The 24,910-nt window shown below is 41.4% G+C and overlaps 3 protein-coding genes across 4 annotated transcripts in view; 2 read left to right on the top strand and 1 right to left on the bottom strand.

Annotated features, from left to right (window-relative positions):
* The window catches only part of LOC119019445 (metal transporter CNNM4), a 39,932-nt gene extending 26,207 nt beyond the window's left edge, over positions 1 to 13,725 (bottom strand). Inside the window, exon 1 of the mRNA XM_037098009.1 lies at positions 12,111 to 13,725. Coding sequence (XP_036953904.1) covers positions 12,111 to 13,524 — 1,414 coding nt within the window. The 5' untranslated portion in view covers positions 13,525 to 13,725. The remainder of the gene's footprint in view (positions 1 to 12,110) is intronic.
* A 2,045-nt stretch (positions 13,726 to 15,770) lies between these two features.
* LOC119019877 (nuclear factor 7, brain-like) lies at positions 15,771 to 18,497 on the top strand. The gene has a single exon (XM_037098819.1). It carries the CDS (start codon positions 15,995 to 15,997, stop codon positions 17,435 to 17,437), a length of 1,443 nt encoding a protein of 480 aa, XP_036954714.1. The 5' UTR covers positions 15,771 to 15,994; the 3' UTR covers positions 17,438 to 18,497.
* A 2,285-nt stretch (positions 18,498 to 20,782) lies between these two features.
* On the top strand, positions 20,783 to 24,910 carry LOC119019876 (zinc-binding protein A33-like). 2 transcript variants are annotated; one of them, XR_005075177.1, is made up of 3 exons: positions 20,783 to 20,903; positions 21,902 to 23,742; positions 23,781 to 24,910. XR_005075177.1 is itself a non-coding variant. In XM_037098818.1 (2 exons), exon 2 carries the CDS (start codon positions 22,189 to 22,191, stop codon positions 23,629 to 23,631), a length of 1,443 nt encoding a protein of 480 aa, XP_036954713.1. In that variant the 5' UTR covers positions 20,783 to 20,903; positions 21,902 to 22,188; the 3' UTR covers positions 23,632 to 24,909. The 2 variants fall into 2 exon arrangements, 1 of the variants encoding a protein (XP_036954713.1); XM_037098818.1 differs by having other exon boundaries at positions 21,902 to 24,909.

The raw sequence follows: 24,910 nt of genomic DNA, 5'->3' as shown, positions 1-24,910 counted from the left end.
TTAAGATGATCAGTTTTGAAACAGAACTTTCAGTATCTAGATTAAGTTGCTCCTAAATCATAATGAGCACAATTACAACTAAAGTTGTTATTAATTTATTTGAAGCCGAGCTCACATAACTGGATTTTCTACTCTCCCACAGTTTTTGATGATCTCCACAAAAAGCCCCCCGGATCATACAAATCGGCACTCGCAAATTTTAGATTTGGATTTAAAATGTCTGATTATAAGAAAGAAAGCCTGTGAACACAACAGCAATCTGATGACTCTGAAAGTCATGTAATGTGGCCGAGGCATAAGGTGCGATTTGGTCAGGATGGAGAGCATTAGTCAACAGTGTCCCACGGTAAGAAAGCCTCAGAGTACATTCATTAGCTGATCGTTGTTCATTCCACACGATATCACTGTAGCAACGAAAATAGAGACATCATGTAATGGAAAAGGCACTCTGTGTGTGTGTGTGTGTGTGTGTGTGTGTGTGTGTGTGTGTGTGTGTGTGTGTGTGTGTGTGTGTGACCTCTCCCTGTGGTGCTGAGTCAATATTTCAGAGGAAGTAGGACCCCGGGGGACATACTTACCCCCAGTTACTGGAGAGTCACTTGAGCGTCTTCTCCAGAACACACACACACAAACACACACAATCACACACACACACACAGTGTACAAGGGAGTTCAGCCAAGCACAGACTGCTTCATGCGTTCAGTGTCTGACCTGTGTCAGCTGAGTCTACAATTAAAAAAACCCACAAAGTCTCCGAGCTCCTGTGTGTCTGCAGCTGCTGATTTTCTGGCGAGATGTGTGTTTGTCAGTGCAGCACGCTCACCTCAGGCTGGCACAGAAATACAAACAGCTGTCACTTATCAAATGAGAATATAACATGACAGGAGGGTGTTTTTTTTTTGGTAGGAAAAAAAAAATCCAGCCCTCCAGTGCTCATCCTCACTATAGACTATAAACTGAGGTGATACTGATTGCTATCGTTGCCCTTTAACTTTGTAAAATGTTGAGACTGGTCAGCTCGGAAGTCACTCAAAACTCACTTTTTCACATTGAACTGGCTTCAGTGTACTAATCCTTTATTAACTCCTCTCAGTGTGTGTTTTCCAGCTCAAATTGGCTCGGAACTCAACTTGAGGTGAATTTGAAAGTCAACTTAAAGACAGAAATTGCCATGGACTCAATGTTATTGTTTTGCAATGTGCCTTTCATTCAGCCTCCATACATATCTACAAAACAAACGCAAGGAGCTGACTTAACCATCCGGAGTGACTGGAGTATAGTGCATGTCATAGATTTGATTATTGTACGATGCCCAATCTGCTGAGCCACATATGTGACAAAATCAGGTCATTTCAGACTGAAAAACTGTGATTCAAACTGAAACTACAAGAAAAATAACTGATTATCATCTGTTGTTATCATCTGACCAACAGTCTAAACCCAAAGATATTCAGTTCACCAGCGTGTATGACAAATATGTCACAAATCAAAATTGAGAGGGTCGGACTAGGAAATGTTTGCTTGATTCTAAATCCACCCATCTACTTTACTGTCACAATTATTATAACTATTCTATTACCTTTTACATTTCCTGTTCTTAAGGTTGTTCATGACTGTCGCAGGTAAACTGTGCTATAAAAAAAAAAGATTTTCTCAAAATTGAAGACACAGCAGATTACGTGAGAGCAGAGGGAGAAGAACAATTCACCAAAACAGGAACTGAGAAACAAATTGACCTTTGTCACAAACGCTAAACTGTGCTGAGCGACAGGCTGCAGCTTCTTGTTTTTTTTTGACTGAACATTTCACAACATTAGCAAGACAGTGAACATCTTTCCACACATACGCCTCAGCATGTGAGGGTTCAGTTTTCTGAGTGACGAGCAGTCTTTAGCAGCCTTCATTGTGTGAAGATTTTTTGTTTTTGTTTTTTGCTGTTCTCAGTTTTACTTTGTCGTTAATTGAACTGAATCCGGTCATCACTGAACATCTTTTGCGCACATAGATATTCCCAGCAGGGCGGACGACCTTCCAGTCCGTTTCTCTGCCCTCTGGCTCTTCCGTCACCAGCCTGCGAACTGGCCTGCTTGTTGACATGAAACACCGGCTACAAAAGGACACGGGGGGAGCGCGATGTGTCTGTATGGGAAAGGAATGCCACACGCATACCGCCCACGCACAAAACACGACCGGCCGGCCACATATCAGCCGCACTGACCACCGCTACCGACTGCAAAACATGCACGCTGTGAGGGCATGAAACAAAAATGCATGGCTGCAAATACGCGTGCAGATACAGAAACACACACTTCTGTAAATACAGTACACACTCTCTCTCTCCCTCTCACACACACACACACAAAGGCTTGTTGTGCTGGACAGGTCAAGCTCTTCTAACCTGTTTTTCCAGCTTACACTGTGCAGACAGATCTTCTCTGATGTTAAGGGACAGTAGGGCCGCAAAGCAACGACTGAAATTGATGGATTTTTGTTTTTTTAGATTAGTTGTATTGCTGATTGTTTTGGAAACAAAACCACCTCAGTGCATCTCATCACGAGACGCAAACCACTTTTGGCTACAACAGAGACGGTGCCATGTTAACGTGGAATTCCGGTGTTTTAGACCTCGGCACTGTGTTTACAGGTTTTGGTGTGTAAATGATCACAGCTGTTGCGTCATCCAGATTGCTGAAATCTGATAAATATTCAGCCATGCTTTTAGAACTAAATTCTAAACAATACTAACTATAACCATAATATGCCCATTCAATCTCAAACTAAAACACCTCCAGCCCAATCTGTTCATCCAAAATAGTTTTTAGAATGAGAGGAGTCCTACTACTAAGTACGTAATAGGTTCTGTGTTACGTAATGTGATGTGTAGCAAAACCTCAGCTCAAACAAGCCGACACGAAGCGGTGTGTGTCGTGTTTGGGAGATCCAGTCATTTCTGCTGAGCTGCTCCTTCTTCACGCTGACTGATATCATTATGGCGCACGGTCTGGAAGTGGTGAAGTGACACACACACTAAGTTGAAGTAGAGAGGACTGCAACTGCACCGTCAGCACTTCAAGTTGCAACAGTGACACAGGAAGAGAGAGAGAGAGCGAAGCAGCAGGCGGCTGATAAGGACGTAGAGAGAATCAGAGAGACAACTGGCTGCTACCGATTACCAGCTGCTGTTCGCACTGAGCGTTGATGAAGGATTGTGTAGTCCAGCTCCACACACATCTGATGTCTGCACCAGTTCCACAAAGCACTGATACATCCGAGGCTGCGCGTGATGACCATTGCGGTGTAATATAGACATGATTATCATCTTAAGGGTACAAATGCTTTTTAAGCCGGCGTGCTCAAGAAGTCCTTAAAGAGAATCTCCATCGCTGAGAACTCCATCAGGTGAATAATCAACATAATCATTGTCACTGTATTATTTATTATAAAAAAAATATATACATTGTTATATATTTGTTTTATAATTGTCTTCAACATTTTAGGAGTTTTAAATCAGAACCATGTAAAAGTTAGAAAGAATACGCTATGATAAAAACACACTTCTTGTAGAAAGAAACATATTCTTTGTCGCCTAAAAATAGTAACAACGAGGGAGTATACAGTATGTTCTGGGCTGGCACTTAATCATTTCAAAAGATTAAAAAAAAAAAAAAAAGATCAGTCTGTTTAGCTGACACAGAGAGATTCAGCATATTTTTAAGAGACGTGTTTCTAGTTTTGGCATACGCAAGTGTGAGAAAATGAAACCTAATCAATCATCCAGTTTTTATCTCCCGCAAAAAAAAAAAAATCAGAGCACTACAGGCAGTAAAGTCAGCTGACGAGGGTGTGTTAACACTGTGTGACACCTGAGGTGTTGTCTCTTAAAAATAGAAAGTCAAATATTCATTCGCACTCATAACTTCCTGCAGAGAAAAAGAGATGGCAGAGGATTCTTTCGAGAGCTGGCTGGCAGGTGAGTTGGCAGGTAAGTATTCTGGAAAAAAAAGGCAGCAGCTAGTTCTTCTAACCCAAACACAACAATCAAGTTCATTTCAGTTCAAGATCAACACCACTTTAGCCATTTTAGACTGATAGACTTCATTTCCTTTACTGATGCCAATTTGACCTAAAGCTAATGTTTTAAAGACAAACAGAGGCACAACAAAAAAAAAAAAAAGATACCACACCCACCTCTACACTTCTCCATCTCTGTTTGTGTCCAACACAGCACTTAAGATCCTGTTGTTTGAAATGATAACCCTCACCTTAAAGTCAAAGTTGTATTATTTATATTATTATAAATTCAATTCCTCAACAAAGCACACATGCACAGATAGCACAGGTGTCCAGATCAGACTGTGTTCAACACATTTGATGAGTTTCAAGTCAAAACTGAAAACAATGTCCCTTGTATCATGGTTCTCACATTGAAAACATCTCATCTCCCAGCAGGAATTTAGCTGTTAAAATAAAATTACTGCCAAATAGGGTTGTTTGGTTTGTATGACAATGACAATGAAGATGGGGAATAACAAGTAAAACAAAATGGAAAGACTGAAAGGCTTCTGATGTTTGCCTGCTGGAGAGGCTACCATCGGTGTTCCCCTGCCAGAGAAGCTTACATCGATGTAAGCCTTAAATTTCCCAGATCATGTTTTAATAATCTTTAATAATATGTATCCTCTCTTCCAACAATACAATTAATGCCTCTGACTCATCAGAGCTAAGTGAGCCAGCCGTCTTCTAGGACACAGGCAGTCTCCTGCACCTATTCCTGTTCAAAAAGCCAGTGTATACTTGAACTGAATGCTGAATGCATGGCGAAGACTCTACGTAGGCAAGCCATTGTATGAGATATTCACAGCAAAACACCCATTTCAGAAAATATAATGTTACAAAAATTAGGAATATCAGTTATAATGTCCCTTAAACGGAATGAAAATGGAGGATTTTCTTGGTTGAACAAACACGGTGCGCCTTGAAACAAGTGTACCACTGCAACCCGAGTCATGACTTAGACATGATCTTTCCTGTCTTTGAAATTTTAACCTCTGTAATAAGGCCCATACCCATTTTGTTGAAAGTCATAAACACAATAACATTAACACAGCCTCATACAGAGCCAATGAGCAAATATGGGGAGTGGATAAGAGCTCTCTGAACTCCTGAACTTAACAACAAAACAAAGCAAGGTGGACTGTCAGTATTTCATCGCATTCGATCAGAGCTAATGAAATTGCTCTGTTCTAGAGAGTCAAAACAAAAAGGGAAGAACGAGGACAGATGGCTGCAGAGAAACAGGATATCTGGGGGCAAAGATGGAAGAGAAAAGGAGAGAAAGAGAGACACACCCATTACACAAAAGGAGGAGTGGACATTCAGGTCTGCCCTGTGACAACCTCCTTATCAGACTGAGATTGGGTAATCTAATACTCAACGTTGTAAAACTATGTTCTTTTAACAAAACGGAGGCAGCCAGAATAAATATTGGTGGTCTTAAAGCTCTTAGGGGTCAGATTCACCGATAAAACTGAGATTTGGTTTAGGTTAGAGTTCAGGCAAGGGTCTGAGTAAGGAATGTGGTGAACAAATGCGTTCAGATGTATGTACAGGTGGAGTGTCACAAGAATGAGTGCAGAGGTGTGCTTGAATGTGTGTGTGTGTTGTACTTGACACATAGTGAGGACTGAAAGTTTTTAACCACAGAGAGAACACAATTGGAAAAGTGAGGACATTTTTTTACTTACATTAAGGGTATTCAGCAGACGCTTTTGTCCAAAGCGATTTATGGTAAATTAAACATACATTCATATCCTAACCAGCAGTGACTGCCATGCAAGGTGCTGACCAGCACATCAGGAGCAGTTTGGGGTTCAGTAACTTGCCAAAGGACACGTCGACATGCAGATCAGGGGAATCGAACCATGTATAATCCTATATCTTCCTTTGTCTCTGTTGAAGGGCTGACAAATAACAAGGACGTTCAATCAACCCTATATGGGTTAGGTTCAGGTGATAGGTCATTGTGATGCAAAGGTATCTACTTAAGTTAAGCATGCATCCCAGGTCCAAAGTTCCTTCAATAGCAGTGTAAACACCGACACTCCCCTGGTCCCTGAGGGATATACAGCACCATATATTGCACCTTTAAGGTAAAAGTATGGGGCGAGGCATCCGTTACGTGCATGAGGGTCCTCACAAGTGAAGAAGTACAAGTACGTACAAAGGTTTGTGAGGCCAGCCTGTGAGAACACGTGAAAAAGTGCCCACTTAAGACTTGCTTAAATAAAGACTAAACTGAAGTCAAAGCTGTTCTTCCATCGGCTCTACGGTGCAGTATTTCACTGCATATGAGTTCTGACACAACGGTGGGTATTCACTAAACTCCTCTGTCTTTCTAATTAGCAAAGCGCTGTGTACAAAACATCTAACGTAGCAGCTTGACATTTTTAGCCACCGCTGACAGTCAAGGTCACCTGTTAAAATGACAAAAGTTGCTGGCAGTGGGTCGGTTCAACCCGTGAGGAAGTTGATGACTGGCCGAATTACACTTGGCTGAAGCACAGCTAAGGTGCTCACTGCAAGTGTCTGCGTTCAGAATGGTTGGAAGAATGGTTGACAATCTTTCCCATGATAAATGACAACTACTTGACTGTCCACATTTTTGCCAGTACACTTTCTGTTTAATCAGTGTCCCTACAGCTGTCACTTCACGGTGTCTGGAAGGGCTGCTGTGAATTCCTCGATCTGCACTGAAAAGTCGAATCACTTGCTGGCTTGCTAAATTTCACTGAAACCTGTTGAGACGTTTTGTTTTAAGACATAACTGCTACCTCACAGAAAAACGGTCATTGCACACACAATCGGCTCTTAAAGGCTGGGTGGGGAGGTCAGATAAGTGCCCCAACACTGATAAACAAGCAGACAATGCAGACGGTCCGGTCCTGACAACCACAAACAAAACACGAGCTGGTTAATTTCCTGAGAGGCCCAAAGTGTTTGAGGTTCAACTGGAATGTTGTCTTTACCCTTAAAGTTCTAAATCTTGCCTCCGGACACACATCCAATATTTTGTAGCATCACAAATTATGATAGTAGTGCAGAAAAGTGCAGGAATTACTAAATTACAAGTGAAATCCCTCCCAAAATAATTCATTGTTTTCTGTCTTTTTCGGTTTTGATATTACATTACAAGTAAGACATTCAAGTCTTGTTACTTAAATAATATTATTTCTCCCTTACAAGAAGAAAATAAGCATTTACATCATGTCAAATCTCATAGTGGTATAAACAAAACAGCCCAGGTGCCACGTGAGTGTGTATTATGGTTACATGACCAGGTGTAGTGGAATAGTGGAAAGCAGCTGATTGTATACCTAATCAGACTTCATCCAGCTAAGGAGTGAGACATCTCACCTCTATCTCATCTCTGTTGAGAGCTGCACATGCACAGTACCTGGGCTTTTATTAGTAAGACGGGAGGCAATAAGAATAGTTACTTTTTTACTTCAGTCTTCTGTCAAATTGTCATTTGACACGTCAGGTAATGCCGATTGCACCCGTTCAAAGTGAAGCACAAAGCCAGATATTAGTGGGTGTTAGTGGGTTTTTTGACCCGTGTGTAAGGACAGTTACAGACATCCATTAGCCGTGTGTTCAACCCTGATGGTAAACGATATGTCCACCATCAAGAAATATCATTTTCTCAATGAATAGAATAATCTTTTCGGTCCATAAAATGTCAGCATAGAGAAAAGAAAGCCCATCACAATCTCTCAAAGCCCCACCAGCACAATTCAAATGACTTGTTTTGTCAAAAGAAAAAAAGAGCATCCAAAAACCAGAGGCAAGTGGTTCATATGATAGAAAGCCAAGAAAACCACCAAATATTAACATTTGAGAGGCCAGAATCTGTTAATTCTAAATGACTATCATGATGATTATCACAGTAGTTGCCAAATAATTCCTTTATGTTCAGTTCAGTGTTACTTTGCAAGTTTTAAAATGGCTAAAAATAGTCTGACAAAGGAATAAAATCGAAAAGGATGTTTTCAAGAGGACTGTGTTTTATCTGTTTATAACTTATTGTCTTTCAGCGAGGCAGACTCCCTGATGCCATAATGTAGGCTAATGTAACACACTACTTGAGGGTACAACATGTGACAGTCTGTTGACAGAGTGTAATGTGCCTCCAGTGAATTCATGGTTCACTTGTGTTTGTGTGTTTTCTAAATTATGCCTGAAGTCCAGTCTGCATAGATTCAAACCTAGATGAGAGGCAAACATTGGCACCGTCAACATTTCATGATCACTTTAATTTTTCATTTAACGACGAACCAGGAATCAACTGAGTAAATCTCAGTTTGTTTTACATCTTGAACTATTATTATCCACGATCCACACCCTCTTATATAAATAAACTTTCCTGACTTGCCTCCTTTTCTTTGATGTCTGCTGTTTCTATTTCCTGCACTGACAGTCAGCCTGTCATTAAAATTTTATCTGCTCTAATAAGGTCACCTCACAGACCATCGGAAAGGTCACATCTTGTTGACTGAAAAGGCTGCTGCACACTGTGAAGGAGAATGTCAGCGTAAACAGCATTGATAACATCCTTTGCTATCAATTCTGAAGGAAACTTGAGCTTAAATCTTTGGCTGACAGAATGCATTTGATTATACAAACCCGTGGGTACACACACCAACTCTGCTGGATGCCATCGCCATGGTAACCGATGCCAAGCGGCAAGTGAGAGGAACTTGAGATGTGAGCGGGGAGTCAGGTCAGCGAGGAAACGGGTCAGGCAAGCTGGAGGCTGAGCTGGTTGAAAGGAAGTGTTTGACAATCTCTGCGAATCAAGTACTCGTTACTGTCTTTTTAGCACTACTTGGAAGATTATCTGTCACTCATTCAGTGTCAGGAGAGCGATTACATTATATTTCCTGTGGATGTTCTTGTCTTTGCCTGTTTGCTAACAGACGTTGCTGCTAATCATTACAGTTTTATTTTGAAAAAATTAAATGATCATGATATCTCAATTTTAAGGTCTACAGGATGCTTGTTGATTATGTAGATGACAAATAGCGAGAAATAGACAAGATCCGCTTTCACATGCAACCAGCTAAGAGAGACTTCAAAGAGCCTCCACAGCTGCATATCAACCCTGTAATTCTTTACTCAATACTTTGCGCAGGCTCTCGTCTGTAAATAAAGTGCCACTCAAACTTGGAGGGATTCATTTCCACTGTTTCTGGGAGCGAGAACTAAAGTACAGATTCTGGATCTCTCCCCTCTTCCTCATTTCCAATCATTACGTATACTTAAAACGATCAAAGATTCTCTACCCATTCTTCTGATACGGAGAAATCTCCGGTACACTCATTCTTGAACAAATTCATTCTGCTTTAGAAGGAAAAGCCACGTTGTTCACAGCTTGGTCAGCCTCCTGGAGTACTGACCTGCAGATCTGAACATTTTACTTTTAAGGCGTCAGATTTCTTTGGAGTAGAAGCCACTTCACATGAAACATACAGTACTGGCTCTAAGTCTACCTGTAATTATTATTATCTGTTAAACTGGCAGAGACATTTAAAAAAAAAAAAAAAAATAGTGTAAAAGATTCCATAAACTGACTTCAAGTCAGGATGCTGACTAGATGGACTGCACTGATCCAACTGAAATTAACTGCTTGATTTTAGAGCGACTTCATTTTCTATCAGGCCTTATAAGAGAGGAGACTAAACACTTAGAGCATTTTGAATAAGAGGGTCCACAACGCCAGAGATGTTTGTTATATGACACCTATCCAGCCAATTTATACCAGGCAAACTGAATAAACATGTCGGCCAACTGTGTTGTTGCAGTGATGCAAGACCACAGTTGAGATTCAAGACTGTTTCAGACAATTTGATGTGGCTGCAGACAGACTATGCACAGTAAAGGAGGGTATCACACCAATGCACAGGAATACCAGGGAAGGTGAGGTTACTCATATCTTCAACATTAAACTCTCACATCTGTTATAGTGTTCTGGTGGGATGGGTTGATGACGTCACGTCAGGATCGAGCTTTTTGGGCTTTTTTTCTTAAATCATCACACTGGTGGTTGATGCAGTTTTATGTCCTGGCGACCACTGAAAGTGAAGTAACAGCTCTTTCCTGCCTGCTCCACACAGCACAGAAACAGAATAAGATGCTTCCAACACGTGATGTCACATCATCAGACTTTTCCCGCGATATTAAGCCTCGAGGTTAATTTTTCTGTCCTGTCTCACTGTTTATCTATGTGACAAGCTATGACAGTTCCGCTTGAGGGGAGTCCGTATGTCATGAAGCAGTTGCCCAAAGCTTTGTAAAATGCTGCAACAACTATGACAACTGCAGAGTCATTTGACCCGGGAATTGTGCCGATTGTTGCCTTTCATACTGATGACAAAAGCCAGATGTTAGTGGGGTTTTTGTCCAGTGTAAAAGGGGTATGTGTGTCATAACCACTTGCAGTAAATCTCTCTGCAAAGCTCTGAGCCATGTGGACTGGTTTCAACTCTGTGTGTGTGTGTGGGCACTACAGTTTGTTGCCAAACCCTCCCACCAAGCCTACGAAGACAAGCCGCAGAGCAGTTCCCTGGCCAAAAATGTCACAACGTACTGCGCGCCACCACTACAGTAACTCGAAAGTCAATTTACAGCGGCTGATCATAGATACTTTACAGTAACAGTGACAGAAGTGAATTAAGAGACTGGTGTTCTGTTCAGATGCATTTAGAGAGACAAAATCGTACTGGCTCAAACATGGTGCTGGTAGTACAAAGTTTAGTGAAGTTCTAACGTCTTACGGTCTAATACGTATGCTACTACGGACAGAAAGACAATCAGCCATTCCTCACTGTGCTGAGGTAGAGACACAGCAAGTGTGTGTGTGTGTGTCTACTGTCTGTGACCTTGAGACGAGATGCCTGTGAAAGGAAAAATACATCCCCGCAGGGGATGGCGTCAGTGTGTGTGCGTCCTCCTGAGAGCGGGAGTGAGTAAATGTGTGCGTATTTGTGTCCTGTGTGTGTGTGTGTGTGTGTGTGTGTGTGTGTGTGCGTGTATGGGCTGTAAGAGGAAACGCAGAAAGAGAGAAGCAAAACGGGGAAGTGTTTTTGATATCACCAATCAGAAATCTGACAGACGGTTACATCTGATTCCTAAAAAAGCCTCGTCATCATCATCAGCAGAGTACGGCTGCACGATGTGGTGCATGATGCTGTTATCTTGACAGATCCTGCGATATGATTCATGGGGGAATGACTAAAATGTCCACTAAAGAAACTAATAAAATCAAGATGATGTGACATTTGTTGAGGTTTGTGTCAAACAAGCATTTGGGGACAATCTAAGTTTCGTCACATATTTTCTCATCAAAAAGTTCTTCTGCGATTTGGATATTGCACTTCACCATAACGCATATTCAAAGTCGATAAACTGGACGGCCCCACAGCAGAGTCACTTGCACTGTGTTTCCTTACATTGTTAAGTGTAAATGGACTTTAGACTGTGAGAAACAAACATACCATCTCTGTGCTAACACTTGCCAGGGATGTCGATAGGCTAACAACGGCTTCAAACCAAAAACTAACACATCTTAGACATCAAGTATGTAACAACAACTAGGAGTCATCTAATGTTCGGAGATTCACTGCAGGACAGTCGACTTCATCCTGACACTCTGGATAACGGCATCAGCAGAATAACACAGGTTTCCCTTACTCATCCACTAACAATAGTAAACATTGAAGATGGACATGCTTTTTTATTGCTTGGCCTGCTACACAAAAGGAGTCAAAGGTCAAGCCCAGCTGCAGCCTCCTTGTTTGAACACAGCCTGACTGCTCACTATATCAGGAAAACAGGAGCAGCAGTTGTAACACACACACACACACACACACACACACACCACGACAAACTAAAGCCTCGAAAATCACCATCAAGTTCAGACAAAACCTCTGACAGTCTCATAAACAAACCAGCACTGTGAGCTCAGTAAGAAACATGTGAGACCGACTCTCTGGGCCACAGATCTCTGCTGCCTGTGTTGGACTTGTATCGTCATCATCAGCTCCCCACAAACCTTTCTTGAACTCCTCCAGCATGGAGTCCAGCTTGGTGTCGTGGAAGACAAAGTGCACCGGGTGGTTGTAGAACTTGGTGATGGTCTTGAGGGTGGTGCAGTCGTCCGGGTCCACGAAGGCCAGGTCCTTGACGAAGAGGATGTCCACGATGTTGGACCGCTCGTCCTCGTACACGGGGATCCTGGTGTATCCGCTCTCCATGATCTCGGACATGGTGTTGAAGTCCAGCACGGCGTCGCTGTGGATCATGAAGCAGTTGGAGATGGGGGTCATGACGTCCTCCACGGTTTTGCTGCGGAGCTCCAGCGCGCCTTGGATCATGTTGAGCTCCTCTTTCACCAGGTCGTTGTACGGCTCGGTGACTTTCAGCATCTCCACCAGCTTCTCCCGGTTGTACACGGTGCCGATCTCCTGGCCCAGGACGCAGTCGAGGATCTTGCTGATGGGCCACGACAGGGGGAAGGTTATCAGCATGAACAGCTTGGTGGCCAGGACGGTGTTCGCCCCGACAGCCAGGCCGTGCCGGGAGCACAGCGCCTGCGGGACGATCTCGCCGAAAATGACGATGCCGACGGTGGAGGCGATCACAGCGCCGACCCCGGACTTGGTGAGGTCGTCCAGGAGGGTGGTGAGGGTGGTGTTCACCAGGACGTTGCCGAGGAGCAGCGAGCACAGCAGGTAGTTACCCTTCCTGCGGATGGGCTCGATCTTCCGCGCGTACTTCTTCTCCTTCTCGGTGCCGCAGCTCTGCACGATGCGGAGCTCCATCGGGTCCAGCGCCATCAGCCCCAGGTTGAGCCCGCTGAACATGCCGGACAGCACAAGCAGGAAGGCGATGATGATCGCCTGCAGCCAGATGGGCAGCAGGGACTTCTCCTCCTCCACCACCCGCAGCCTGCCGTCAATGTCGTCCAGCATGGACCACACCGGCTCCCTGTCATCCTTGCCGCGGACGCACAAGCCGAACACCTTCACCACCTCGCTCTTTCGGAGCTGCTTGATCCTGACCTGGAGCAGCCCGGAGGTGTTCTCGTTGCTTACGTTCATGGACCCCGACACCACTATATCCTTCGTGAGCTCGGAGCAAGTCCTATTGACGTGGACCATGATTGCGCCGTACGTATCGTTCTCTATAACACTGGTGTAAAGTTCCGTGAAGCCGATGAGCTTGGAGCTGTCCGGGAACAAGTGGAGCCCGTAGAACCTGAGGAGGGTGTTGCTGCCCTCGGTCACCTGAATAACCCCTCTCTCGGTGGTCTCGGCCGGCAGGTCGCTCTTCTCCAGCCTCATGCCGAGTATCCGAGTGTTGCCCCTTGACTCCGGGGCCGCCGCTTCGGCCTGCCTGCCCGCGAAAACACAGGAAAGGACGAATAAAGTTAGCGTAAACCCCCGTCCACTCGACTCTATCGCCATGTTTGTTTCGCTCTCTGTGAACGGGGGAACTGACGTCACCTACTCGTTACCACGAGCCCGCCCTCTCATTTGCATGCCCGCATACCTCGAACATTCAGCCAATCAGCGGCGGAGACGTCACTCGACCGAGCCCCCTCAGTTTTAATTTTTAAGGTCGACTGGTATTGTCTTCTGTTAAGGTCGACTACGTGGAGGGATTTTATTCTGCAGGATCCTTTTTTTGTAAAACTTTTAAACAGAGGAGATCTTTGTTAACTGATGTTTAAATAAAAACAAACTCTTTTCACCCTCATGACTGAATGAAACAGAATAAACAAAATGACCTTAAAGGAAAATCCAATTTCATATTGTTTTACTTTGTCTGTATTTGGTGGACCCTGCCATCTGTCTAAAAAATACAGTGTGTTTATTTAGTTATGAAAAAAACGTCTTCTCATTGATATTGTAAATATCAAAATTCTGAGTTTGAATACCTTGAATTTTTTTCGTATTTCAAATTGAGAAGAAAACAAATAAAATAATGCAGTCTCTTGCTGTCACTTAAAAGATTCTTGTTATGGTGAAATGTCCAAGTGAGGTAGCCTGCTGAGGGAGACAATAACAATTACCTTCACAGTTAGTAAGATTACACTGGTCATATGACTATTTTACATCATTCATTATTGTTCAAATTAATTACATCCAAAATTAAATTGAAATACCTCTCTGTCAACTGTTTTTTATCATGGTCCCTCTTCTAACATGTCAGATCTGGATACAACTACAAACCACTGAAGACAAAGCACCACAAATATAACCTGGTAATCACTCCACTATTGTATGGTTCAGTGAATGAAGGATGCTCTGAGGTGAAGGCTTGTAAGTTACAAACAAGTGAGGAAGTACCTTTTCTTGCAGCTTTATTTGTGTGTTGTTGTTTGTTTGTTTTTTTATTATTATTATTTTCTCTGTACATTTCTGACCATGCTTTTAGATGTGACTGCCCTGTGGTGAAACATATGGGACTATATGAACCTGATACACAACCAAAGTGTGTATCAGCCAAAAATTAAGCAGAAACGCACAGAAAGGCTGACATGGAGGAAACAATCAGACATTGTGTAAACTCTTCTCTATGGCCCACACTCTGTCAGATAGGAAAGTCATTCAACCATTTTCCTTCGATGAGGACTGAACAGAAGATGGTAGTGGACAGACTGAACACCCACCTGCTCCATCTACATGGCCTTTGGCCATGCTGGCATCAAATGGAAACATACTCAATTGAGAAGCACTACAGCAAAGAATTTAAAAAAAAAAAAAAAAAAAACTGTCAGAGTGAAGAAGAATCACAGGAGTCACACTGCTGTGATTTAACACTCAAAGATCCTATGTTTTTTTCCTGTTGGGGCAACGTTGTACAGCAATTTGTCTTTACTGAGAAAAGAGCTCCATCTTGTGGTCACATCACTTTCAGTGCGGCCTGATGAGCAGCTGTGGAAACTGAAATAGGTGATTTCACATCTGCTTCCCCAAATACTAATATGAAGGTTCAAAATTGTTCTATATCCGGCGGATGCAGACCCAAACATGCAGTTGTCAGTTTGTTTTTTCTGAAAATAAAACCTGTCGCATAAAGGAAAATCTCCAAAAGACGATCCTGGGCTCAACTCGTCTCTGCGGGAACTGTCTGTCTCCTTTGCTGGGAGACAGAAATCTGGACCATTTAAAATGTTGTTGTTTTTTTTCTCATTTGCTTACATGTTTGTAAAATGCACGTCAGATGGATGCTGCGTCAAATAAATCATCAACAGTTTTGATTCAGAATGTTGTCTGAATGGTTGTTTCCTGTTTCTTTACATGCATCTATCATATTGTCAGGTAAATTAATGGACTTTAAAGGAAGACAAATAAAAAAAATACAATGAACGCAAAAACACTTAAACAACAAGCTAAAACAAATGATGAATTATCTAACAAATCCTAATCTAAAGTCTTTTATTTTTAACACATACGGGAAAACTGTTCAGTAACTTTTCCTTTTGTAAAGTCACTTGATCACTTAAACACTTGTATATTAAGCAAAGAGAATAAATCAATTAGAGGAGAGTTGTGCAGCTTCTTGTTTTTCTCACACTTTGTTCTTAAATAGAAATACAAACAAAGCTTTGCAGTTGTTGATCAACATCATCACCTCTTACCAGGAAAATATGTTGCTATGAATTGAGGGAAATATTCAACTGATTGACATCCTGACAGCTCCATCTGCTGGTGACAACACGACACGACATCATTTATTATGGTAATAATTTCACCCCGTGACAGAGGTGAAATGAAACGAAAGTAGATTTGACATTGTTGAACAGAGCTGAGACGCCATTACAGGGTGTGAGATCTCTGCTGGAAAACACACCGCTGGAGTATCTGAAGCAATAAAGACAAGAGACAGAAACTTGGTGAGTCCTGCTGTGAAAACTAACTTCAGGAACAAATGGCTGAGAAAATTACTCTTGTGGAAAGTTTCCTGAGCTGCCATGTGTGTTCAGAAACTTTCAGAGATCCTGTGTCTCTGAGCTGCAACCACAACTTCTGTTCAAGCTGCCTGAAAAAATTCTGGGAACAAGCTAAAAATAAAAACTGTCCCATTTGTAAAAGAAAATCCTCAAAGGATCATCCAAATGTGAACTTTGCACTGAAGGAACTGGCTGACTCCTTTGCTGGCAGACAGAAATCTGGATCATCTGAGGCAGAAAAAGAAGTGAAGAAGGTGGAGGTGGTGTGTAGTAAACATCCAGAAGAGACTAAATTGTTCTGTGAGGACGAGCAGAGAGCTGTGTGTCCTGTCTGTGAGTTTTCTCTCCACCAGAGTCACAAGGTGGATCCTGTAGAACAAACAGTCAGTGAGCTGAAGGAGCAGCTGAAATCTGACTTAAAGTCTCTACAGGACAAGAGGAACAAATACAAACAAGTGGAGAAAACATACAATGAAGTGATTCAACACTCCAAGAAGCAGCTGTTGTCCACAGAGAGGCAGATCAGAGCAGAGTTCAACAAGCTCCACCAGTTCCTGAAAGAGGAAGAGGAGTCCAGACTGGCAGCTCTGAGGGAGGAAGAGGAGCAGAAGGGGAAGACTGTCAGCAGAGAGATGAAGATGATTGAGGAGCAGCTCTCCTCTCTGTCAGACAGTATCTGTGCTGTTGAAGAAGAGCTGCAGAAGCACAACGTGCCATTCCTCAGCAGTTATAAAGCCACTCAGACCAGAGCCAGAGTCCAGTGCTCACTGTCAGATCCACAGCTGGTCTCAGGAGCGCTGATAGATGTGGCCAAACACCTGGGCAACCTGTCCTTCAGAGTCTGGGAGAAGATGAAGGACCAGGTCCACTTCAGTCCTGTCATTCTGGACCCAAACACTGCAAACCGCCGTCTCTATCTGTCTGATGATCTGACCAGTGTGAGACGTGGAGACACATATCAGCAGCTTCCTGACAATCCAGAGAGAAACACTAAGTATGCAGATGTTCATGGCTCTGAGGGCTTCAGCTCAGGGAAACACAGCTGGGAGGTGGAGGTGGGAGATCATCCTGACTGGGATGTAGGTTTAGTTAAAGAGTCAGTTGACAGGAATGGAAAGTTATTTGCTTCACCAAAATATGGAATCTGGTGTTTACGGCATGGTGATGGAAAATACAGTAATGGTGTTGGTGAGACTGTCAGAGTAGAGAAGAGTCTCCAGAGGATCAGAGTCCAGCTGGACTATGACAGGGGGGAGGTGTCCTTCTACGACCCTGAAGACATGACTCACATCTACACTCACAGAGACACTTTCACTGAGAAACTCTTCCCATATTTCAGTATTGGACAGGCTGGTGATGCTAAAACTGCTGATATCAAAATCTGCCAGACTGATATTTCTCTGTCATGTTCTGGAATGTGAATTAATTGTTTAGACTTGTACCTTTAATGTCACTGTATCATGATTAAAATCATCATCACACTTATTATTAAGTCTGAAAGAGGTCGGATTTGATGTTGACGGTCACAGAAATGTTTTTTTCTCACTGTTTCTGTCATCTGACATGAAAGATCCAAAGTGGTTTTCATGACCAGAACTGAAAAAATGTAAACCTCACTGCTTTCAGTAACTTCAACTTTTTAAAGAAAGTTAAGATGCGACCTAGATGTTAAAAAATGTTTAGGTTACAGTTTTATCTTATCCATTCTTAAACATGATATAAATAACTTATTTTATATTATAACTGAATATCCTGCTCAGAAGCATCTTGCCTTTAATCAGACCACAATAAAACATAAACTGTATCCAATGAACCAAATATGTTGTGTGATGCTTTAACATTTTTTATCATCAGACATCAGTTTTTATTTGTCAGATTTTTTGATCTTCTGATGATTCTTTTAGTTTTCATCATGTTTAATTTCAGTTTTTACTCTTTACACTCAGAGTCTCAGTGGTTCAGAGGATCAACACACATTCTGACTCTGACTTATTGTTGAGAGCCACAGAAATGTTTTTTTTCCAGTGTCTCTTCTTGAGTGTCTTTTATATTCTTGTATTGTTTTCATAAAAAACTCACTGCAAAAATGTTTACTTAAATCACCTGTTTCTGAGTCATCAAGTGTTTAATTATATCATTCATCCATCAAAGGTGTGAACTGGTTTTGATATTCTCTTAACTTTTTCATGGATGTCAACAAAATATTTGTTTATGTTGTTTTGTAAATACATTGATTGCACTGATGATGTTTTCTTTTAATTTATAACAAATACATTTATGATGTAAGTTCTTCCACCTCTTAAAACTTTCTGTCAACGAGAAAATTTGTCAAAATACTGAGAGTGGACGAGATGATTCTTTTCAAATCACAGCTTACATGTTTATTAAATGTACGTCATGTGGATGCTGCATCAATTAAATCATTAACAGTTTTGATTCAGAATTTTGTCTGAATGGTTGTTTCCTGTTTCTTTACATACATCTGTCAGATAGTCAGGTAAATTTATGGACTTTAGAGGAAGACAAAAAAAAAAAGTAATACAATGAACACAAATCTTTAAAAACAATTATACAACAAGCTAAAACAAATTAAGTATTATCTAACAAATCCTCATCTAAAGTATTTTATTTCTAACACCTATGGGCAAACTGTTCATTAACTTTTCCTTTTCTAAAGTCACATGATCACTTAAACACATGTATATTAAGCAAATACATCATATTGGAGGAGAGTTGTGCAACTTCTTGTTTTTTTCATAATTAAACTTTGTTCTTAAAAAGAAACACAAACAGAAGCTTTGCAGTTGTTTATCAACAGCATCACCTCTTACCAGTCTACCAGTTTCTGGCAGATTTGAACAGAGTTACAGCCTTTTTTCTTTGTTTAGTGAAACAAAACATGATCATTATTTTCAGATGATACCCTTACTTTGTTGTATGAAAACACTGCCAATACAAGGAAAATGTTGCTATGAATTGAGGGAAAATATTCAATTCTGAATGACACCCTGACAGCTCCATCTGCTGGTGACAACATGACATGACAGTATTTATTATGGTAATAATTTAACCCTGTGTCAGAGGTGAAAGGAAATTGAAAGCAGATTTGATGTTGTTGAGCAGCACTGAGACGCCATTACAGAGTGTGAGCTCTCTGCTGGAAAACAATCAATTGGAGTGTTTAAAGCAATCAAGAGAAGAGACGGAAACTTGGTGAGTCCTGCAATGAAAAATAACTTCAATAACAAATGGCTGAGAAAAGTTCTACTCCTCTTGAAAGTTACCTGAGCTGCCATGTGTGTTCAGAGACTTTCAGAGATCCTGTGTCTCTGAGCTGCAACCACAGCTTCTGTTCAAGCTGCCTGAAAAAGTTCTGGGAACAAGCTGAAAACAAAAACTGTCCCATTTATAAAAGAAATGTGAATTTTACTCTGAAGGAACTGGATGACTTGTTTACTAGGAGACAGAAATCTGGATCATCTGAGGCAGAAAAAGGAGAGAAGAAGGTGGAGGTGGCGTGTAGTAAACATCCAGAAGACACACACACACACACACACACACACACACACACACACACACACACACACACACAAAAAAAAAACCTGTGTCCTGGATGATCCCACCACTGCCACCAATTGTCAGGCACCAAGCAGTAAGGAACAGAACACAGGAACAGTTTCAAAGATAAGGTGGGCTTTTGTTTTACCCCAAACAAACGGCAAAATCAAACTTACAACTCAACTCGAGATGTGAGCCCCTAAAAAACGTCAACTCAATATAACTACAAATGAACTGGCAAACAATAAGGTGCAACTGAATCAACAGACCTCTGCAAATGAGAGGCAGAGGGAACTTAGATAAGGGCTCAGGCAAATTAAATAAACCACCAAGGGATGAACAAAATGGGCAACACACTGAACTCATACAAACATCACATCAGGAGGTTTGGTCCCGTTGAGCTGATGGTGGTATACAGGTGCTGCTTGCCATTGGCCACGCCCCCTTTGCTCTCAGCAAGTCACCACCCCACCAGCCAGGTAACTCAGAAAGAACAAATGATAATTAACACAATGTTTAAATCCTACAGTATTGATGTGTGCACTTAATTCAAACAATGTAAGATTAAACAAAATAAACTTTTACAAATCCCAGTGATGCAAATTGGTTTAACTGAAACCAAATCAACTTAAAGAGAATGATTCATTGACTGAGGGTGTGGGCAGACATTACCCTGTGTGGATGCTGCTATCACAAAAGATCAGGCAGTAAAAAATGGCAACACCAGCTCCAAAGATAGTGAGAGCTGTAATCAGCAATAAACTGGAGCACTGACCAAATAAAAGTTTCTGAAAATGTCTTTATTTATAAAAACTGATCCAATCGAACCTGACTACACACAGAGACACACGGTTTATAATAATATCAAACAGGAGAGATCAGAGATCTTTTCATCAACAGTGTTTCCATCAGTGTTTATTTGTCTTCATTGTAACAAAATGTAGTTTTAATGTTATACATGAAACATCACACACAACTTCTTGATGAGCTCAAACTCTTCAACTTCCTGTTGGTGTTTGAAACTTAAGATTTCTCACACTGGTCAGATCATCACACAGAGAGAAACAGAGGTTTAAACATGTTTGACTCCAGGATGAACTTGGAAGTCTTCCAGGTGCTGAAGGGCAGCTTGTCAAGTATCCTGTTCTATCTGCTGGTGATAAAATGGCTGCATTTACTGCCAGTAATGATTAACTGATAAAAGACGTTGGTGACATTGAAAGAAATTCTGACATTGTTGAACGGAGCAACGAGGACAGCACACTGTGAGAGATCTCTACTGAACAATGAACATTCTGGGACTGAAAGAGTCAAACTGAGCAAAAGTTGGTGAGTCTTTGATTTATAAACAGTTTGGGAGTAAAGAAAGACATTTGAACTCTTTCTGTCATTTACTGACATGAATATTATGGATTTGAACAGATTTAAAAATCTGACATCCTCCTGAGAATGATCAGTCCTCACTGGAGGACTAAAGAAAAAAAGCTCCTCCTGTTTGTGGCGCAGATTTGAGGACTTGAGACTTACTTGACTAACACTGCTGAAAGACTCGACTTGACTTTGACTTGGCACTCATAGTTTGAGACTTGACTTAGACTTGACACAGATGACTCGAAAGTCTTGGTTTTTCTTTCTTTCTTTCTTTCTTTGCGCATATTGAGCCCTCAGCCACTGTTTGACGCGGTGCATGCAAGCCTGGGTGATTTTGGCCGCCTCCTCGGTTAAAGCGTCTTCAGTCCGCACAAAGCCAATAGTTTCAATGTAGGCGCTCACAACCCAACACCACACCGTACCGGAACACATTTGGTGCGACGCACTTGTTTTTTCGTGCACGTCTGTGACGGACGTGCTTCTCTCTCAGGTGTTGTGTCTGTGTCTCTCCTGCTGTTTCTCACGGAGCTCTGCCCCGTTTGGAAGCAGAAGGGCCCGTCTGTGTAAAGACGTCGTCTCCGGGGCTGATATTCATGTAATCTTATTCTTGTGTTCATGGGTTTGAAAAATGGGTTTGAAAAAAATATATAAAATTGATCAACTATGCAATTACATCATGTTATTGACTAACCACCCTCTTCTGTTTGCTGTGTCTACAGATATGAAGAATACATTCATACAAACTTCTTGTGACTTGTTTGACCTTAGCAGTGACTTGACTTGCTTGATTTTGATCACAGGAACTTGGGACTTGCTTGAGACTTGAAGGTTAAGACTTGAGACTTGCTCATGAGTTGCACGTATGTGACTTACTCCCACCTCTGGTTTGTATTCTTTGTTTTCTGAAGCAAAACACGAGGTCATCATTTTTTCACGTTACTTTTATTTTGTTGTAGGATAACAACTTCCAGGACAAGGAAATGTTCAGCTCTGAATGACATCCTGACAGCTCCATCTGCTGGTGACAGCCTGACACGACATCATTTATTATGGTAATAATTTCACCTGTGACAGCAGAGGTGAAAGGAAACGAAAGTAGATTTGACATTGTTGAACAGAGCTGAGACGCCATTACAGGGTGTGAGGTCTCTGCTGGAAAACACACTGCTGAAGTATTTGAAGCAATAAAGAAAAGAGACAGAAACTTGGTGAGTCCTGCTGTGAAAACTAACTTCAGGAACAAATGGCTGAGAAAATTACTCTTGTGGAAAGTTTCCTGAGCTGCCATGTGTGTTCAGAGACTTTCAGAGATCCTGTGTCGCTGAGCTGCAACCACAGCTTCTGTTCAAGCTGCCTGAAAAAATTCTGGGAACAAGCTAAAAATAAAAACTGTCCCATTTGTAAAAGAAAATCCTCAAAGGATGATCCAAATGTGAACTTTGCACTGAAGGAACTGGCGGACTCCTTTGCTGGCAGACAGAAATCTGGATCATCTGAGGCAGAAAAAGAAGTGAAGAAGGTGGAGGTGGTGTGTAGTAAACATCCAGAAGAGACTAAATTGTTCTGTGAGGACGAGCAGAGAGCTGTGTGTCCTGTCTGTGAGTTTTCTCTCCACCAGAGTCACAAGGTGGTTCCTGTAGAACAAGCAGTCAGTGAGCTGAAGGAGCAGCTGAAATCTGACTTAAAGTCTCTACAGGACAAGAGAAACAAATACAAACAAGTGGAGAAAACATACAATGAAGTGATTCAACACTCCAAGAAGCAGCTGTTGTCCACAGAGAGGCAGATCAGAGCAGAGTTCAACAAGCTCCACCAGTTCCTGAAAGAGGAAGAGGAGTCCAGACTGGCAGCTCTGAGGGAGGAAGAGGAGCAGAAGGGGAAGACTGTCAGCAGAGAGATGAAGATGATTGAGGAGCAGCTCTCCTCTCTGTCAGACAGTATCTGTGCTGTTGAAGAAGAGCTGCAGAAGCACAACGTGCCACTCCTCAGCAGTTATAAAGCCACTCAGACCAGAGCCAGAGTCCAGTGCTCACTGTCAGATCCACAGCTGGTCTCAGGAGCGCTGATAGATGTGGCCAAACACCTGGGCAACCTGTCCTTCAGAGTCTGGGAGAAGATGAAGGACCAGGTCCAATTCAGTCCTGTCATTCTGGACCCAAACACTGCAAACCGCTGTCTCTATCTGTCTGATGATCTGACCAGTGTGAGACAGGAAGACACAGACCAGCAGCTTCCTGACAATCCAGAGAGACACACTAAGTATGCCAATGTTTTTGGCTCTGAGGGCTTCAGCTCAGGGAAACACAGCTGGGAGGTGGAGGTGGGAGATCATCCTAGCTGGAATATAGGTTTGGTTAAAGAGTCAGTCGACAGGAAGGGAAAGACATTTGCTTCACCAAAATATGGAATCTGGTATTTATGGCATGGTGAGGGAAAATACACTAATGGTGATGATGAGACTGTCAGAGTAGAGAAGAGTCTCCAGAGGATCAGAGTCCAGCTGGACTATGACAGGGGGGAGGTGTCCTTCTACAACCCTGAAGACATGACTCACATCTGCACTTATAGAGACACTTTCACTGAGAAACTCTTCCCATATTTCAGTATTGGAAAGGCTGGTGATGCCAAAACTGCTGATATCAAAATCTGTCAGACTGATATTTCTCTGTCATGTTCAGGAATGTGAATTAATTGTTTAGACTTGTAACTTTAATGTCACTGTATCATGATTCAAATCATCATCACACTTATTATTAAGTCTGAAACAGATCTGATTTGATGTTGACGGTCACAGAAATGTTTTTTTCTCACTGTTTCTGTCATCGGACATTAAACCTCACTGCTTTCAGTAACTTCAACTTTTGAAAGAAAGTTAAGATTTTATGCCGACCTAGATGTTAAAAAATGTTTGGGTTACAGTTTTATATTATCCATTCTTCAACATGATATAAATTAATAAATCAATTATTTGAAATTATAACTGAATATCCTGCTCAGAAGCATCTTTTCTTTAATCAGACCACAATAAAACATAAACTGTATCCAATGAACCAAATATGTCGTGTGATGCTTTAACGTTTTTCATCATCAGACATCAGTTTTTATTTGTTGGATTTCTGGATCTTCTGTTGATTCTTTTAGTTTTCATCATGTTTAATTTCAGTTTTTACTCTTTACACTCAGAGTCTCAGTGGTTCAGAGGATCAACACACATTCTGACCACGACTTTTTTTTTTTTATTATTTATTGTTGAGAGCCACAGAAAGGTTTTGTTTCAGTGTCTCTTCTTGAGCGTCTTTTATATTCTTGTATTGCTTTCATAAAAAACTCACTGCAAAAATGTTTGCTTAAATCACCTGTTTCTGAGTCATCAACTGTTTAATTATATGTCATTCATCCATCAAAGGTGTGAACTGGTTTTGATATTCTCTTAACTTTTTCATGGATGTCAACAAATATTTGTTCATGTTGTTTTGTAAATACATTGATTGCACTGATGATGTTTTCTTTTAATTTATAACAAATAGATTTATGATGTAAGTTCTCTCACCTCTTAAAAGTTCTGTCAACAAGAAAATTAGTCAAAATACTGAGTGGACGAGACGATTCTTTTCAAATCACAGCTTACATGTTTATTAAATGTACGTCATGTGGATGCTGCATCAATTAAATCATCAACAGTTTTGATTTAGAATTTTGTCTGAATGGTTGTTTCTTGTTTCTTTACATACATCTGTCAGATAGTCAGGTAAATATATGGACTTTACAGGAAGACAAAAAAAAGAAATACAATGAACACAAATCTTTCAAAACAATTATACATCAAGCTAAAACAAATTAAGTATTATCTAACAAATCCTCATCTAAAGTATTTTATTTCTAACACCTATGGGCAAACTGTTCATTAACTTTTCCTTTTCTAAAGTCACATGATCACTTAAACACATGTATATTAAGCAAATAAA

Source organism: Acanthopagrus latus, chromosome 5, assembly GCF_904848185.1.
Source record: "Acanthopagrus latus isolate v.2019 chromosome 5, fAcaLat1.1, whole genome shotgun sequence".
Lineage (NCBI taxonomy): Eukaryota > Metazoa > Chordata > Actinopteri > Spariformes > Sparidae > Acanthopagrus > Acanthopagrus latus.
The sequence above is the reverse complement of the archived record's forward strand: the minus strand, read 5'-3'. Positions and strand labels throughout refer to the sequence as shown.